Source organism: Alosa alosa, chromosome 8 (genome assembly GCF_017589495.1).
Source record: "Alosa alosa isolate M-15738 ecotype Scorff River chromosome 8, AALO_Geno_1.1, whole genome shotgun sequence".
Taxonomy (NCBI): domain Eukaryota; kingdom Metazoa; phylum Chordata; class Actinopteri; order Clupeiformes; family Clupeidae; genus Alosa; species Alosa alosa.
Window position 1 is genome coordinate 6,416,345 of NC_063196.1, and position 19,498 is coordinate 6,435,842.

At 42.1% G+C, this 19,498-nt stretch overlaps 1 protein-coding gene across 2 annotated transcripts in view; it reads right to left on the bottom strand.

Moving 5' to 3' along the window:
* Nucleotides 1-19,498, bottom strand: part of fig4a (FIG4 phosphoinositide 5-phosphatase a) — an 87,130-nt gene that overhangs the window by 55,318 nt on the left and 12,314 nt on the right. For both annotated transcript variants that reach the window (XM_048250109.1, XM_048250110.1), the window contains exons 5-8: nucleotides 10,171-10,327; nucleotides 9,981-10,031; nucleotides 8,473-8,621; nucleotides 8,038-8,166 (exon numbers count right to left, since the gene is read on the bottom strand). In XM_048250109.1, coding sequence (XP_048106066.1) covers nucleotides 8,038-8,166; nucleotides 8,473-8,621; nucleotides 9,981-10,031; nucleotides 10,171-10,327 — 486 coding nt within the window. The remainder of the gene's footprint in view (nucleotides 1-8,037; nucleotides 8,167-8,472; nucleotides 8,622-9,980; nucleotides 10,032-10,170; nucleotides 10,328-19,498) is intronic.

Sequence of the window (19,498 nt, forward strand, 5' to 3'; positions counted from 1 at the left end):
AGCTCCATGAGTCAAGGAAAGCGCGAATGAAGTAGCCACTTCTAAATGGGACCCACTACACAGTAGCTTAAGGTGTGTTGCTAAAGCAGCCATAATGAAATGAAGGTGTCATTGTTTGGATACTTCACACACGTGCTTTTTAATTTCACAGACTACAACTACCAAGCTGTAATCAAAGCACATCGATTCCCCTCTCACACCCTGCACGCACTTAAAACAAAATAAACAGGCGTCTCAGTCTCACGCATGTATAGGCAAAACTGTATCAGACCGGTGTAGTGTAACGCTGGTAAATCTTCCATTGCACAGAATGATTTTGTAGCACGTGCAATAAATGACAGTCGAAAGATACAAACAGTGCTGCTATACATTTGCTTGGTATTACCGCATTTATAGTTTTCTACAAATGCAATCAATCAAATGCCTCCATCACTCAACCAACGCTAACGGTAACATTACCTAGGTCCTTATTCCTTATTCCCAGTTCCTCGACACCATTCTCTCCGTAAGTAACGTTACCTCTCTTACACACACAAATGCCAGATGCCCTGATTTCACTCTGTCCTCCAATACTTTAACCATGCCATGCACTAATGCAACTTCTGTCCCTGTTGCCTCTCCCCGGCCTCTGCTGAGAACCAAGCCTGCTCTGCTGGCCAGCTCCACTCCACACCAGCCTGAGCCATGGCGTAGAAGCAAGCATCACAAGCACGGCAGACGGTCCGACGGCACTCAGGCCCAGCCCAACCTAAACGACTGGAAAATCGCTATGCCATTCTGACCGAGGGATGAGGAGCCCCTCCAGCCCGAGACAACCATCCTGGTCCCTCCTCAAAGTCGGCGCCCCGACCCCCTCCTCCCGGACCTCATCAACCTCCACCCTGGTCATCGGCAGTTCCATGGTTAGAGACCTCTGCATTCCCCCATCATGTAGCGGTCCCTCCAAGGTCTACTGCTTCCCTGGTGCCAAGGTCCTTGACATCCAGCAGAAACTCCCAAGCATCCTGGCCCGCCACACCAAGGTCAACAACATCATCATTACCGCGTGGGCACGAGCGACATCAGAGATAAGCAGTCAGTAGCACTGCAGGAAAACTACAAAACTCTCATCACCACTCTGATGGGCACAGAAAACGCTTTGTCATCTCTGGGCCTCTCCCTACCTACAGAAAAGGTGCTGAGAGATGGTCCAGACTGTTCGATCTCCACACCTGGCTCAAACGCTACTGCGCTTCCCTAAGCATCCCTATGTCAACAACTGGGGCTTGTTCTGGGAGAGGCCCAGTATGCTGAAGCGTGATGGTCTCCACCCAAACCAACATGGAGCCAGGCTACTCTCTGACAACATAGCGTCCCCACACTGAGACATTGACATTCTGTAGAAAATATTACAGATTCCGCCCCCAGGTATTGATTGAATGGCATTATACATGTGGATGGGTCTGAGAATGTTTTCTGCAGGGTAACATACAATACTACTACCATAGATCAAGCTGCGTCATGCAATAGCATGACTTATGCTTATAGTTCTATTCCAACGTTGATTTCTACCCAACGTATAGTAAAAAGAAAAAGACAAATTTAAAACTAGAAACCTAACAAATATTCTTTCCATACCTCAGCATATTCCTCAAAAGCCAGAGGCATTTTCAGCTAACATGGGTTTACTAAATATAGGTGCACTTACTACCAAAACCTTTGCAATCAATGATTTTATTAGTGAAAAAAATTGGATTTTCTGTTTCTTGTTGAAACCTGGCTGACTTCAGACAGCGAAGCTGTTCTTGTTGAGACTTGTCCCCCAAATTATAATTTCTTCCACTCAATTAGACAAGGCAAACGAGGTGGTGGAATTGCCTCCATCCTCTCAAACAAATATAGTTGCACACGAAGTCAACTTTGGTAGTCGCTTCCTTTGAGTATATTGCCCTCACTCTGAAGGCTGACCCAGTTGTACTTCTATTAACCTTATACCGCCCTCCTAAACTATGGACTGGCTTTCTCGACCAGTTTTCTGAACTTATGTCGCTCATCATCACTAGCTATGATCGGATAATTGTAAATGGCTTAACTTCAATATTCATGTCAATAAGACAACTGATGCTAAAGCCAGTAAGTTCCTTAATGTGTTGGACAGTTTAGAGCTAAAGCAGCATGTTACAGGACCCACCCACAACCTTGGCAACACCCTCGATCTAGTCATTTCCAGAGGGATAGAAGTCACAGACTTATCAGTAAATGATATAAATATGTCTGATCATCATTGTGTATCTTTTAATATTGTACTACATACTCCAAAAATTCATCCCGAAATTGCAATCAAATCGCGACTCTTGGACATTAGAGCAGAACAGCAGTTCATAGCTCTTATAGACTCCATAAATTTAGATATTTTACATCATCCCATTGATCAAATGGTAGAGGCTCTTAATCGTGAATTAGGCGCTCTGCTTGACAGAGTGGCACCCTTAAAGACTAAAAAAAGGCCCTGTAGCAAACTGACACCTTGGATGAACGAAAATATCCATGATCTAAAAAGATCATGTAGAAAAGCTGAGAGAACATGGAGAAAAACTAAGTTACAGGTTCACCGTGCCATTCTAAAAGAAAAAATTGCAAATTATAATAGAGCTATTCGGAATGAGAGGAGGAACCACTTCTCTAAGGTAATTGCTGAAAACAGTGGAAACTCTAGGGTGTTGTTCTCTACCATTGATAGGCTATTGCATCAAACACCTTTTGATACACTCAGTCAGGCATCCTCTCTAAGATGTGAAGAATTTGCAGACATCTTCAAAAACAAAGTCATTTCTATAAGGGAGGCTATTGGTAACACAAGTAATATGTTTGATAGTACACCCAAAAACAGCCCCCCAAAATTAAGGTCCTTTAGCACTATTACTCAATCTGAGCTTGGTAAAATTATAACTCAAACCGCTCTTCAACATGTGTTTTAGATCCAATCCCTACTACATTCCTCAAAAAAGTATATGATGGCTTAGCTCCTTTTTTTCTCAAGGTAATAAATACCTCATTAGAAACAGGTATATTTCCAACTGCTTTTAAAACCGCTGTTGTGAAACCTTTACTTAAAAAAGTCAAAACTTGACCATACCAATCTGAGCAACTACAGGCCTATATCAAATCTATCGTTTTTTGAGCAAAGTACTTGAAAAAAGTTGTTTGCAATCAGTTAAATACCTTCCTCAATCAAAAAACAGTATCCTTGAAAAATTCCAATCAGGTTTTAGATCAAATCACAGCACAGAAACGGCTCTAGTAAAGATAGTCAATGATCTCAGACTAGCTACCGACTCAAACAAAGTCTCAATCCTTATTCTTCTGGATTTGAGTGCGGCATTTGACACCATTGATCATAGCATCCTAATTCACCGCCTTGCAAAGTGGGTGGGTCTCTCTGATAATGCTCTAAACTGGTTTCAAACCTACATTACTGGCAGAGATTTTTATATCAGTCTAGGAGATCATGTATCTGAAAACATGACTTGCCTTTTGGTGTGGCCCAGGGAGCTGCCTTGGTCCCCTGCTATTTTCTCTATATATGCTCCCATTGGGAAACGTCATAAGTCAGCATAATGTAAACTTCCACAGCTCATGAGATGATACCCAATTGTATCTTTCTGTGGAGTCAACTAACCCAGATGGCCTTTGCTCCCTCACTGCATGCCTAACCTCCATTAATCAGTGGATGAGCAAAACTTTTTTGAAACTAAATGATGACAAAACAGAGGTACTTCTGGTTGGACCAAAACTAAAAGCGAGATATTATTCTTAGTAATCTGGGGAACTTGGCACACCAGGTCAAACCAAAAGTAACAAGCCTCGGTGTCATCTTAGATGCAGAGTTAAGTTTTAAGCCCCATATCAGTAAAGTTACTCAGACAGCCTATTTCCACTTGAGAAACATTGCCAAAGTGCTGCCCTTTTAACTCAACAAGATGCAGAAAAGCTAATTCACGCCTTTATCACTAGCAGGTTAGACTACTGCAATGCACTTTTCACTGGTCTTCCCAAAAACATCTAAAGAAATTGGCACTCATACAGAACTCTCATGGCTAGACTTTTAACTAAGACTAAGAAGAGAGAACACATCACCCCTGTGTTGGCTGAACTGCACTGGCTCCCTATTTCCTATAGAATTGATTTTAAGGTTATGTTAATTACTTACAAAGCTCTGAATGGCATAGCACCTTCATATATCTCTGAGCTTTTAATATCTTATCAACCACAAAGGAAACTTAGATCATCCAATTCTAATCTTTTAATCGCGTACCCAAAGTGCTCCACAAACAAAGTGGAGAAGCTGCGTTTATCCATTATGCCCCCAAACTATGGAACACCCTGCCTCTGTACATCAAGCAGGCGAGTTCAGTAAATATTTTTAAAAAAGATCTGAAAACATACCTGTACAGGAAAGCTTTTAGTTAACTCATCTTATCCTGTAGACTACATTTTCAGATTATTCTACATCTGCTACTATTGAGGGCTTAGCCAGCCAGAAGCAGATGGGCTCCCCTATTAAGTCAGGTTCTGCTCAAGGTTTCTTCCTGGAATATGGGAGTTTTTCCTTGCCACAGTTGCCATATGGCGTGCTTGTGGGGGTAAGAGGGTTAAGGCTGCCAGTCTTATGGCGTCATTTTCTATATTTTTGATATGTTGCTGAGTATAACATAAACAGCAAAGAAAAGTGATTGATAATGACTGACTGACTATTATTGTGTTACATGCTTCAAATGTAAAGCACTTTGAGCTGCATTCTGTGTATGAAAGGTGCTATACAAATAAACAAATAAATAATAAAGCTTATTGATATTACAAGATTAACGTACCTGCAGTAAAAACCAAGCATGTCCGATAAACATCCTCAGATTTATTTCGGCTTCAAGAAGAAATGGGAATTACACTTCATGTGAACATCGTCCTATACTTATTAGATGTTCTCTGCAGTAAATTACAGTCCTTGTAGGAAGCGTCCATTGTTTTTTCCAACCCACTTTTAACTTCCAACAAAATTACGTCTCACTGCAACGATGCGCCATCTAGTGGACAAGCGACTACTTCTAGCCAATACTGAAAATGCAGCCATGATGATGATGATGAATATTTATTTTGGCTTTCTTTTTAATCCTACTGAATTTGTAATTATGTATCGGCCGTTCTAATACCGATAGTATGTGGGTGCCTGTGTGTGTACATGTGTATATGTGTGCACCGCCATTTACAGGCCAATGAGTGTACAGTCACTAAATGTACACATAACCTAATTTTTAGACCCCCATGGATGAAATTCTACGAAACTTGGCATACCCCAGAGAATGCCAGGTCAATCATACACATAAAATTATGATTAGGAGCCAGGTTGATGTGGGCCCTTGAGACCAACATACCATAAAAGATTCTTCAACTGTTTTTTGCGGTTCAGGGGCCCAGCACGGGGGGGGGGTGGTCCCGGGGGCCTAAATGAAATTTTCCCTAAAAGTCTAGTGGGGCTACATACCCACCAAATTTCATGTACCCGGTGGTTCGGTGTCCCGGTATCAATGACCAAAAATTCAGGGAGTAGATGTGGGGGAAAAATTATTGAATTGTGTGCATGTGCAGTGTACAAATTTGTGTTTATGTGTGTGGGTGTGTGTGTGTGGGTGTATGTGCGTGCTTGTGTGTTTGCCTGCGTATGTGTGTTTGTGCATGTGCATGCATTCGTACATATGTCTACTGTGTGAGTATGTGTCATAACATTATGATTACTGTAAATGTATGTGTGTGCGTGTGTATCTGTTTATGCACATGTGTGCACATGGAATGGGTTAACATGACCCCTGGAGGCAAACATACGGAAAAAATTGGTCATCCTAGGCCCTACAGTTCTTAAGATATTCACAGAGAACTGTGTCTGCCCTACCCTCCTTTCGGGGGGTCCAGTCCAGCGGGGGAGGGCTACAGATCAAAACGAAGAATGACGGTTCCATGCTATCCATGTGGGGGTACATGCCCACCAAGTTTTGTGTACCCCGGTCTTTCAGTGTCCCGGGACTCATTGACGGAAATTTGGGCATCTTGAAAAAAAAAAAAAAAAAAAAAAAAAAAAAAAAAAATCTGACTAAACCTATATGACCACCCTTAAGCTGCGCCGGGCGGTCATAATAAGTATACTTCAGCACACAACAAGTTACATTTATATAGCGCTTTTCTCGACACGAGCACATGAAGCAAGCTGACTCGCCTCGTACTTTCTCTTTGTTTCTCCCCACACCCACACACTGTTGTTAGAGAACTTAGAGATATGCTCACATTTCTAGCTTTTCATTGGCCTGTTATTCAAAAGTGAAAAATATACTTATATAATTATGTTTTCATAATTCTACGTTTAATTAGCTTTGATTATGTACAGTATGAGGCTTAAGGCACATTCTTTGGCTATGTACAATGCAAAGTATTTTCCTGATACAACTTAAACTGTTCATAATTGTTACAATAACATGCTTAATATGCATCACGTAAATCAAACAAACACTGCCTTCTGGCTAGCACACTTTCTTACTATCAACAATGCAGCTGTTAAATGTCTACTTGAGTTGTTTTTTAAAGGATAACTTTTTTTTTAATTAAATGTTATTTAAATTACAAGTTATTACAAGGTTTTTACAAATTACATTAGTTATTACAAGGATAACTTTTGTCCATGAGCTTTGAGGTCAACCTCCTTAAGGAGTCTGGAGTAATAACAGTGTTGTCTCATCATGAGCTCTTTTATTTCCTCTGTATGTAATCCATCAAGAATGCCCTTTTTATCCAGTTTTAGTTCTATAAATAGTGGTAAGACATTGTCTAAGACAAACATGTTGCGCTCATGGTCATTAGGATGCTTGTGTGATTGTAACCCGTCTCCAGCGTTGTGATTAAAGCTTTGTACTCTGCCGTACGGTCGGCAATACTTTTTGCCTCTTTGTGGATTAATACTTAAATTTTACCACACTGCCTTCTGGCTAGCACACTTTCTTAAAAACAACACTGCCTTCTGGCTAGAACACTTTCTTAAAAACGTTAACGACCAGTACAGAGACAAGTACTTGAGTGCCCTCAAGCTGCCCCTCACCACTGACCAAAAGCTAGACTCCAGATGCCGCTGAACGAATCCGGAGACTTGATGGTGAGCAATAACACACCAACCTAGGCAGCCTCGCGCAAATGGAAAGCAGCCAGAGCAGTGGAGGAGGCAACAGAAGCTCTCAGACATGCTGACAACATGGGAAATGTACAGCATGAAAGAGCAGCTAGCCGCCCTGCGTGGAATAAGGCGGAATTACGGCATCATGAACAGGCCACAAAGTGGGCCTGCGGGTAGCCATCAAAGCCATGTCAGAGGCAGCAGAGAGGCGCAGCCAGGGAAGAGGAAATACCCCCCCTGGGCATCTAAGTAGCGGGTTAAAATGACGGGGGGGAGGGGGTACGTTCTGGTACGCCAGAATTAACTGTTGAGCCCTCTGGAGGCATCGTGGGCTCATTGACGAAACACTGAAGAAGGAGCATTGGTAGATCTTAGAACTGTTTAGTCCAATGCCCAATGTCTCCATGTATGTGTATGTACAATAGTAGACCCTCCCACACTACCTGCATTACCGGGTAGGGTTACAACAAATGATTATATTCATAGTCGATTCATCTGTTGATTATTTTCTTAATTGGCCGGTTAGTTACTTGATCAATAAATAACAATCTTTGTTTCACAAAGCCCAAGATCAAGTCCTTAAAATAATTTTGTCCACATGCCAAAGATGAGTACCAGTAAGTAAACATGAAAACATTCAAGTTTAAGAAGCTGCAATTAGAGAATTTTTAGGTGTTTTCCATAAATTCCTTAATTATACAAACTGATTAAACAATTACCAAAATAGTTGGTGATTCATTTAGGAGACAAATAATCGAATAGCTGATTAATTGTTGCAGCCCTGTCACCTAACGCCTATATGCATACAGATCCCCACCCTACCTGCATTACAGGAGCCAAAAGGATACTGGACTGGCCGCAGAAGCCATGGATAATGTAGAGGAGCCAATCAGGATGCAGGGTTTCCTTGACCTTGTCAAACAGACGACAATTCCATACGTACTTGCCATAGGGCTCATTCCTGACGCCATTAACCACTGCACACATCCACCCACCCACCCACCCACACACACACCCCCACACACACACACACACCCACACACACACCCACACACACACACACCCACACCCACACACACACACACAGAAAAAACAATCCACATGTTCACATGGATATACACACACGTGTTGGTAGAGATATGTTCACATGACTGAACATCATCAAAGAAACAGAGCAAGAAAAACAACAACAAAGATTAAAACACTCAAACATAGACACACACACACACAGACAGACAGACAGAGACAGACAGACAGACAGACATACAGACATACACACACACCTTGCGTGGGAAGGCCCTCATCTTCAAAGATGTCAAAGCTGTCTTGTTTGCTGGTAGTGGTTGCCTCCACCTCACCCTCCACTCCCTCGTACGGAGCTCGCAAGACACACATGTTATACTGCAGAGAGTGGCTCAGGTCGTAGCTGTAACTGTGTACACACACACACACACACACACACAGACAGACAGTTAAGTTAAACCCTTCTATCATGTGTGAGTATGGACATTCAACTTTTAATAACAGATATTTCTGTTTCTTAGGATGTATCTGTTTGCATGTGTGTGTGTTTGTGTGTGTGTGTGTGTACACGTGTGTGTTTGGCAGTTGTGATAGGAGTGTGCATGGAGTGCTACTGACAAACATATGTCACACCCCATGATGGCCTGCTGCTACTGCGTCCACATTCAAAGCCACATTCTGTCTGACACAGACAGACAGACAGACACACATATACACACACACACACATATTATATATGCGTTATATAATCCATTGTGCCGCCTGCTTCAGAGGCCTACTTCAAACCTCTGCATTCAGATCACTCCAGAGTTTATTACAGATAATCTAAGGGTAGATGAGGCTATTCAGTCGCCCTTGGTGACCTAACGGAACAACTCGCTCCTCTATTTGGTGCGTCTGTGGATCTGTCTGCATCCATCTGTATCTCTTCACACTCACTCACACACACACACACACACACACACACACACACACACACACACACACACACACACTAACCAATCTCTCTGGAGAGCTATGACATTTCTTCTGCAATCTCAGGTTATCACTTCATTATTATTCCAAATGTCAGACAACGTTCCTCTCCGCAGCCTGACCTGATGTATCACTCTCACACACCTGTGTATGGTGGGGTTTCATGAGGCCATGCAACACACACACACACACACACACACACACACACACACACACACACACACACACACACACACACAGAACTTATTCATTTGACTGATGCTTTGGCTTTGGCTTGAAATGCCCAAATTGCAAACTGCCTCCTGCAGGAATCAATATTTAGAATAAACAATAAATAAATAAATATACACAGACACAATATACAAGAAGCTGTAGGCACAAACATGCACTCACACATAAATACATATGTAATACATATGTAGACATATTAATATAGTATTAGTATAGTAGTCTCCTGATAGAAACCTATAGGCCACGTGAGCATAAACACACACACACAGTAATCTGTAGCTCAGCCTCTTTATTATGATTGATTAGAGAAACCTTAGAGTCTAAAGACAAAAGATGAATCAGACGAGTCACATGTTACGGCACGGAACATCACACTTCTGAGACACAGCGACCACACATTTCCAAGGTAACCTGAAGAACACACACACACACACACACACACACACACACACACACACACACACACACACACACACACACACACACACACACACACACACACACACACACACACACACACACACACACACACACACACACACACACACACACACGGTATTACCTGAAGTAAAAGTTGCTGGAGAGATCAACATTTTGGAAGATCCGGACGTATCTGAGGTCATCAATAAAATAGATCAAATGTTTAATGGCAATATTAATATATTCAATATATCTGTATCTGAAATAAATTTCAATAAACCATCGAATTCAGTTCAACAAAATCAATTACTTGTGTACACACACACACACACCTGGCTTCGTCTGGGTGTGTGGCGCGCACAGAATCATTAGGGATGTAGATCATGTTGGTGTCCTCGATCTTATAGATTGAATGTCCGCCGATGTCTGCTACTTTCCTGCGCTTGGTGATCAACACAATGTAGTAGCCTTCCAGGAAACGCACAAACCCTGAAAAAACACACACACACACACACACACACACCACATTAACAACTGATAGAGCAGCTCACCAGAAAATAGAGAAAGTCTGGAGGTCGTCCAGAAAGCATATTAATATGGCAAGTTGTTTTAACGTTTAGTCAGTGTAAGTAATTGCAATTCCATATTATCAACAATTGTTTTTTGACTAGTCACAATTCCAAGACAACATATTCAAAATGTCAAGAAGACACAAAAGGGCTTAGGGCGCTCAGGAGACTTCAGATAATTACTTGCTCAGGTGCTCTTCTGCGACGGGTGAAGTGAGAATCCAAAGAAAAAAGAGTTTGCAGAGGCACTTTGAGGTTGAAAAAGTATAAAAAGCCTTTTTTTTAAGGCTTTTTATACTTTTTCAACCTCAGAGTGCCTCTGCAAACTCTCTTTTTTCTTTATATTCAAAATGTCATTTTGACTTTTAGATATTCCGGTTAAAGAAATGTACAATTCACCTCCCACTAGTCACAATGTTGATAGCAAAAATGTAAATTTTCACTAGTAAAAATGTCAATTGATTTACCGGTGAACTGATATCAACAATTCCATTTTTACCAGTAGCAATGTTTGCTCCAATATTTCTTTTTCAGATACACTAGGAGAGGTGTCAAATTATTTGTGCTATAGGTAGGGGATTTCCAATGGTGGAAACAACTAGCAAGCATTTATAACATCCCTCCCTATACAACATAACATCCCTAAATCACTACCATATTTCCTGGACTATAAGTCGCCCCGGAGTATCAGTCGCATCAGTCAAAAAATGTGACATGAACAGGGAAAAAAACATATAAGTCTCGCCGCATTTATTTAGAAATGTATTTCACAAAATCCAAAACCAAAAACAGACAGAGACTATGTAGCCTAACTGGACTATTGAGGCCAAAAAGATTAATGTTAATGAAAACGAAGGAGTGAAGGCAGCCAAGAGGAGGGGCCACAAAAGATTCACTGAAAGAAAATGCTGATGTGGTACACCAAAATTTGGTAAAATGTGGAGCATTTTACACACAAGCCAGCAGCAGATTAAAAGCTCACGAGAGAAAAAGATGCGGTTTTAAAAGGATGTGCAGACCGAAACTGCAGCAAGCAGGTGATATTTAGAAATTTATTTAACAAAATCCAAGACCAAAAACTGACAAACTATGTTACTGGACACATAGAGGCCAAAAATATTGAGAATTCTACCGGGAATGTTAATGAAGACAAAAGGAGTGAATAGTGGCAAGCTGAGGCAAGCCAAAGGCTGCCAACGAGGGCCCAACGCTAATTGTAAAGGAATTTACAAAAGTTTTCACTGAACAGAAATGCTGCTGTGGTACATGAAAATGTAGCTAAAAATGTGGAGAATGCAATGCAATCAAGCATTTTAGGCGACATGAAGGCACAAGCAGGCAGCAGTGCAAATTTTCGGGAGGCTACCTCCCAGAACGAGAGAAAAAGATGCACGTTTTAAAAGAACATGCAGAGGAAGGAGTGAATGGCTGCCAGCTGAGGCGAGCCAGGCGATAAAGAAGGCTGCCAACGAAGGCCCGACGCTAATTGTAAAGCAATTTACAAAAGATTCACTGAACAAAAATGCTGATGTGGTACATGAAAATTTAGCACACATTTTACAGCGCTGTCTGATAAGTTTAATTTAATAATGGAGTGGCCTGGATGTAACCTGACCCTAGCCAGATGAATTAGCTCCGCCTAGCTTCACTCGCATTCATCTGGGACCTCTTCCATTGAGAGTGATTTCTGCAACCGATTTTATGGTACAGCCAATCAGGACGCAGGGCGGGAGTTTCATAGATGTGACATAGCGTAGAAGCGACTGTGAGACTGTTATTAGCGTCACGGGTTGGCTTCGATGTGAGTGGTTGAAGTAGCACGTCAATAGATGACGGACAAGTGGCTTATTCAATCATATGCAAGCCTTTTTTGATTAGGCCCAGCCTTCTGAAGCAACACTTCAATGGATCGGTTCGGGCGGAGCGAAATTCATCTGGCTAGGGTCAGGTTAGCCTGGATGCGGGACTACTGGCCCCATGCAGAGACACACACGTGCGCGCAGGACCTGTCTGTGTCTGTATCTGTGTCTTTTATTTAGGCTGCGCAAAGCACAGCACCTTTATTTGGGGCAGGCTTGTACAACCCCAAAACAGAAAAAGTTGTGTAAAATGTAAATAAAAACAGAAAGTGATAATATGTACGTCTCGTAAACCCATATTTAGAAGCAAAAAGGACATAGACAACATATCAAATGTTGAAAATGAAAATTTGTACTATTTCATGGAAAGTGTATGTTAATTTTGAATTTGGTGCCAGCAACATGTTTCAAAAAAAGTTGGGCCGGGAGCATGTTTACCACTGTGCTGCTTCACCTCTTCATTTAACAAAATTCTGTAAATGTTTATGAACTGAGGAGACCATTTGCTACAGTTTTGAGAATTAAATGTTATCCCATCACTCCCCGATATAGGACTTCAGTTGCTCAACTGTATGGGGTATTCTTAGTCATGTTTTTCATTCCATTATGCACCTAATTGGACAAATCTGGACTGCAGACAGTCCATCTTAGCACCTGGACTCTTCCTCTATGGACTATTACTATTTAAATATGTGCAGAATTCATTTTGGCATTGTTTTCCTGAAATATTCAAGGTAGTCCCTGGAAAAGACATTGCCTGGATGGCAGTATATGTTGCTCAAAACCTATCATTCAGAATTGATTGTGCTTTGCCAAATGTGCAAGATGTCCATGCTGTAGGCACTAATGCTCCTCCACATCATCATAGTTGGGTTTGGAACTGAGCACTAAAACAAGTTGGATACTTGGATAGGCCCTCTCCTCTTTAGCCCAGATGAGTCCATGATTTCCAAAAAGAATGGCAAACTTTGATTGGTCTAACCACAGGACCTTTTTCCACATTACCTCAGTCCATTTTAAACAGGCTCAGGCCCTGATAAGAGGGTGGTGTTTTCTATATCATGTCTCAATACAATTTTAGCTGTTACAATTTTGGCTGCAGTGTTGAATTGAGCATCAAACTGTGCCCATAGACAATGGTTATCAGAGGTTTTCCTGAGCCCATACAATGACAGGTCTGGTGTTGATGCAGTGCCACCTGAGGTCCAAAAGACCACGGCCATCCAATGTGTTTTTCAGATCTATCCCTTGTTTGCAAAGATTTCTCTGGATTCTCTGAATGTTAATAAAATTATATCCTGTAGATGATCAATCATCATGAAGGCCTTCTACACTTCAGCGGTTGAGAGTGTTCTAACTGGTAGCATCATCACCTGGTATGGGAACTCCACAGTTAGAGATTGTAGTACTCTGCAGAGAGTAGTGCGCTCAGCTGAACATACTATAAGAACTCAACTCCCTGCTCTACAAGATATCTATTCCAGAAGAGTACTCCTATTAGCCCAAAAGATTCTGAAGGACTTTTCTCATCCTAACAATGGATTATTCCTACCGCTGAAATCAAGAAGACGCCTATGTAGTCACAAAGCCAGAACTGAGAGACTCAGGAGAAGTTTTTATCCCCAGGCCATCCGAACGCTGAACTCACACTATACTGACTTTGCACACATTCACTCCTCAGCACTCTCAAACATTTCCCAACTCTGAATTCACACTATACTGAATTTGCACTCATTCACTCCTCAGCACTCATGACACACACACACACACACACACACACACACACACACACACACAGTCACTGCTCCACTCCCCTCCCGCCCACACACACATCTTCACGGTCATCACTCACATACATCATACATACAGTACTCTACTTGCAATTGTAAGTCCCTTCATCATACTTGCAGTACACTGTCCCCCTCCCTACACAGCACATTATTTCATCAGGAAGCTTCTCCAACACACATATTGCACACTGCCCTCTCCCCACATACACAGCACACTATCCCATCTCCCCTGTCATCCCCCAACACACACACCAAGACCCTGGCAGTTGGGTTAGCCCTTGAGCCGTGGATCTGCCCAAGGTTTCTTCCTTGGTAAGGGAGTTTTTCCTTGCCCCTGTTGCTCTTGGGTGCTTCTTGTTGGTGCCCCCCCCCCAATCCTAATCCTCCCCCACCTTTCTTATGCAGCCCTTGCCACTTAATCTACTAAACCCCTCTTCTACTGCACTTTTTACCCCCATTAATGCACAAATAGGCTGACACCAGACATAATTTCACTGCATTTCTTACTTCCAGTAACTATATGCATGTGACAATAAACTTCCTTGTATCAACTCCCCAAATAAGTCACATTTTCATGTTAAGAAGCATTAAAATGACATTGTTTCATCATTTGTACGCACAACTTTAAGCAGAGTGATGAATACCCCTACATCTTTACTTCTAAGAGACCCTACCTCTCTGGGATGCTCTTTTTCATACCCAATCATGTTGCCACTTACCCTAATTAGTTGTGAAACATTCTTCCTTTTGTTTTCTTTATCATTATACAACTTTTCCAGCATTTTGTTACCCCGTCCAAACTTTTTTTGAAACATGTTGCTGGTATTAAAGTCGTGGGGGTACGCGAGCCGAGTCAGGATGTAGCTGGTGGTACGCTGGGAAAAAAAGTTTGGGAACCGCTGCGGTAGGCTATCAAAAGCAGATGTTCGATTTGGGATTTAATATACGTTTGGACTGTTTGATTATATTGCTAAATAGCAGGACTGATGATCACCGAAATCTGTGGGGTATGATGGTTCACTATTAAGTTTCATGTAGTTGGAAAGAGTGTCGGGATTTCCATCAGCTTATTGCGAGATAAGGCATCCGCTTTCATTCATTCATGGAATGTGTGCTGTAATGGAAACCTTATTCTGTATAGCCAAAGAGGTGTACGATAGCCTAAATTGTGTTTTTTTATTTTTTTTTTTTAAATTATGCATGATTTACTTTTTTATAAAATTCGTAGGCTGATGCCTGGCAGCCTGGCTGGCCTTTATTTGTCCGAATCTGAGGCCCGGCTATAAATGAACACAGCTGGAAGGATCATTGGTGCTTCACTCCCCTCCCTGAAGGACATTTACACCACCCACCTCACCCGCAAGGCGACCAAAATTGTGAGTGATGCAAGTCACCCCGCTCACAATCTGTTTGATCTACTGCCCTCTGGGAAGAGGTACAGAAGCCTGCGCCCCAAGACTACTAGACTCACCAACAGCTTCATACACCAAGCTGTAAGGATGCTGAACTCTCTCCCTCCTCTCCCCCCTCCACCCTCAGCTACATAACATCCTGGACATTGGACCCACAATGGCCGCCTGCACTACTCCACTTGCACACTTGAACACTTGCACACTTGCACACTTTACAACTTGGTGTTGTTGTCCTGAAAACACAACACTTCTGCTGCTCTTACATAACTTGCACCACTATGCCACTTTCTTTATTACTTAGGTCAAACAGAACTACCCAAGCCTTTTATTGGCCTGACTTTGCACTAGTATTTTATTGACTGTCTATGCACAATTTCAACCAAATTTTGCTGCTCTTATTTTTTCATTATTATATGTGCCCTCTTATTTACTTATTTACTTACTTTTTTGTTTACTTGAATGTTATGTTTGTCTGTGGACTTAAATTGGTAAAATATGTCTTGTCTTCACCGTGGGATAGTGAGAAACGTAATTTCGATCTCTTTGTATGTCTGGAACATGTGAAGAAATTGACAATAAAGCTGACTTTGACTTTGACTTTGACTTTGAAATAGAATTCCGGCCATAATTTGAGGATTTAGGTATGCATGTGTGTTTCAGGCATAGTGCAAGCACTAATCTCTGGCTGAAAGTGCACAGAACTTGTGCATTTGAGAGCGCTCTCTTGCGGTTGTAGACGGTAATGTTTCATGTAGGGTTCATGTCAGTTAATATGAATTAACATTTAAAAACATGTTCAATTATATGGAGAGAAGGAGAGACGCCGGTGCGGCTCAGATGTCTTCTTAATTTTCAATTTATTTAGTAAAAGGTGCAGAACATAAGACTAACATTTCGATGTAAGTCACATCTTCATCAGAGTCCTAGATCAATGTTCAATTATATATTTTTTTCATATATAAGTCGCACCTGACTATAAGTCGCACCTGACTATAAGTCGCAGGACCAGCCAAACAATGAAAAAAAAGTGTAACTTCTAGTCCGGAAAATAGGGTACATTCCCTACTGGTCATTCCAACTGATTATATGTTAAACAACTTGCCATAAAATGTATCCATAATATTCAAATTCATATTCAAAAACATCAATTAAGTGACACTAACAAGGGAACTCAGGAACTTACACAAATAAATAAATAAATAAATACACACAAACAAACACACACCACAGTCTGCCCAGTAACAGCAATGCACCTTCTTTGAAGGAACACGCCGACTTTTTGGGACTTTAGCTTATTCACAGTGATTTCCCTGAATGAAAACATAGTTCCAAGTATGTATGCTTACAAAATGGCTGTGTCTCATTTGACATTGTGATTTGTACACACTGTAACTATACAAATCACATCACATCATGTAAATAGGAAAACTGTAGTGTAGGCCACTTCGAGGCACTTGTGCTAAGCTAGGCTAGCGGTGGGTGCGTCAGACTGAGTAACTACACGCACGGAGATGAGAAGGGTATGTATCGACTTATCGAACTCTGGTGAATAAGCTGAAGTCCCAAAACGTCAAAGTGTTCCTTTAACACAACTGATACAGCTCCTCCAACACAGAGAAAAACAAACAGAAGAAAAACACAAGCTAGTGTTGTAAGGGTCTCTTTCTCTCTATCTCTCCCTGAGTGTGTGTTTTTACCCATCCCCCTGGTCTCCTCATGGAGATGACATAAGCCTCTGGCTCTGGGCTCTTGTCACTTCCATAAAGCCAGCCACTGCCAGGGCCGGAGCTCTCCTCTTACAGCTTGTGATGAGGTCGCTTTGTCTCTCAGGTGTGTCACAAAGACCTATTCGTGTCAGACACAGAGCATGAAGGGCCATCGAACCACACCTCCCAACACTACTTCAACTGCGCTGCTCAGGAAGGAATGGATATCTGATATTAATGAAACTGTGTATGTCATTATTCGTTATATTTGTATGTGAATGTGTGTGTGTTTAGCCGGGGGGGGGGGGGGGTCATCATAGTCAAGCAATCTGAAGCACAGGACATCATGCAAGCTGAAGGCACGAGACATCACATTCAGATCAGGTGATGCTCAAGCTTATAGGTCATACAGGGCTAACCTGAAGGGGCATCAAAAAGGTCAAGCACAACCACAAGCTAAGGATTGAGGATCACTTCAAGAACAACTTTGACCCCCGACGCATGTGGCAAGGCATCCAGGCCATCACAGATTACAAAACTACTAACTCCAACCCCCCTGTCACCGACACCTCCTTGCCTGATGAGCTGAACCACATCTATGGACGCTTTGATAAGGTGGAGGCCATCATCCCCTCACACTCAACGATGTATGTGCGGCACTGAGCAGGACTAATGCACGTATGGCTGTTGGTCCTGATGGTATCCCCGGACGTGTACTCAGGGTCTGTGCTGTGCAGCTGCGTGTCGGTGCCAAAACACTCCACTGCAACAAGCCTTAATGACTTCCGTCCAGTTGCACTCACCCCCATCATCATGAAATGCTTTGGGAGGCTGGTCCTGGACCATCACAAGACCTGCTTACCACCTTCACTGGACCCCTTCCAATTTGCCTACCATCAGAACAGGACCACAGAGGATGCCATCTCTACGGCACTTCACTCTGCCCTGTCCCACCTTAACAATAGCAACACCTCTGTGAGAATGCTGTTTATTGACTTTAGTTCAGCATTCAACACCATCATCCCCTCCATCTGATCACCAAACTCAGTGAACTGGGCATCAATACCTCACTCTGTAACTGGATTCTACACTTCCTTACCAACAGACCTCAGTCTGTTAGGTTAGATTATCACACCTCATCAACCATCACCCATACCACAGGGATGTGTGCTGAGCCCTCTCCTTTACTCCCTCTTCACCTCTGACTGAATCACTGTAAAAAAAAAACTCTGATTACTTAAAAAAACAAGGCAACACATTTCACTAGCTTTTTTGAGCAATATCAAATTAACAGTGAAGAACTCAAATAATCAAATAATGAAGATTTTTTTGAGTTGCCAACCTACTTACAATACTGAGTTGGCATTACTAGATGTTTCAAGTTAAAAGCACTTTATTCAACTTAAATGTTTGAGTTGCTAACCTATGGAGTTGTTCACCTTACTCATAATACTAAGTTGGCATTACTAGATGTTTCAAGTTGGGAGCATTTGTTGATTTAACTTGATTATTTGAGTTCTTCACTGTCAAGTTGAAATTACTTAAAAAAGCTAGTGAAATTTTGATGATGAGATGGCCTACAGGGAGGAGTCCAGCACCTAACATTGTGGGGCACTGAAAACAACCTGGCTCTCAACACCAAGAAGACCAAAGAGGTCATTGTGGACATTGTGGTCATTGTGTAAACAGAAAGTTTAAAGCTAGCACACACACCCCCATTCTCATCAATGGGACTCAGGTGGAGAGTGTCACCAGCTTCAAGTTTCTGGGTGTCCACATCTCTGAGGACCTCTCTTGGACCCTCAACACCTCTACCCTGATCAAGAAGGCTCACCAGCGTCTCTTCTTTCTGAGGAGACTAAGAAGGTCCACCTGTTTCCTTAGATCCTAGTATCGGTCTAGGTTTTTAGCAATCAGTTGAACAAAGTCGCAGCCAGTCAGTAGTCAAGTCAGAAATCTCAGAGAGCTTTATTCACGGCACCGGAGACCCACATTGTGTTGCTACCAGACGCAGTCTGAGGTTCCAAAGAAAAGACACTCTTCTTATAGGTCATTCGTACAGCTTACATCTCCAAGTATGGTATGACAGGAATCAAGATGAGCACAGCACCTGTTTTGCCCAATATCATATACAAGGATGTAACCCCTAACAACCGACATCAGTGACATGAAGGCGCCAACCCCCTTAGTAGGAGATGGCTGCTCCAACTCAGGGCCCCTTCTATCTTAACAAACAAGCACTTAGGCCCAATCACCTTGAGGAAGAATGCCACTGATGCAAAACATCTTTCATCAACCCAATTTTTGTTCACCCATACACTTCT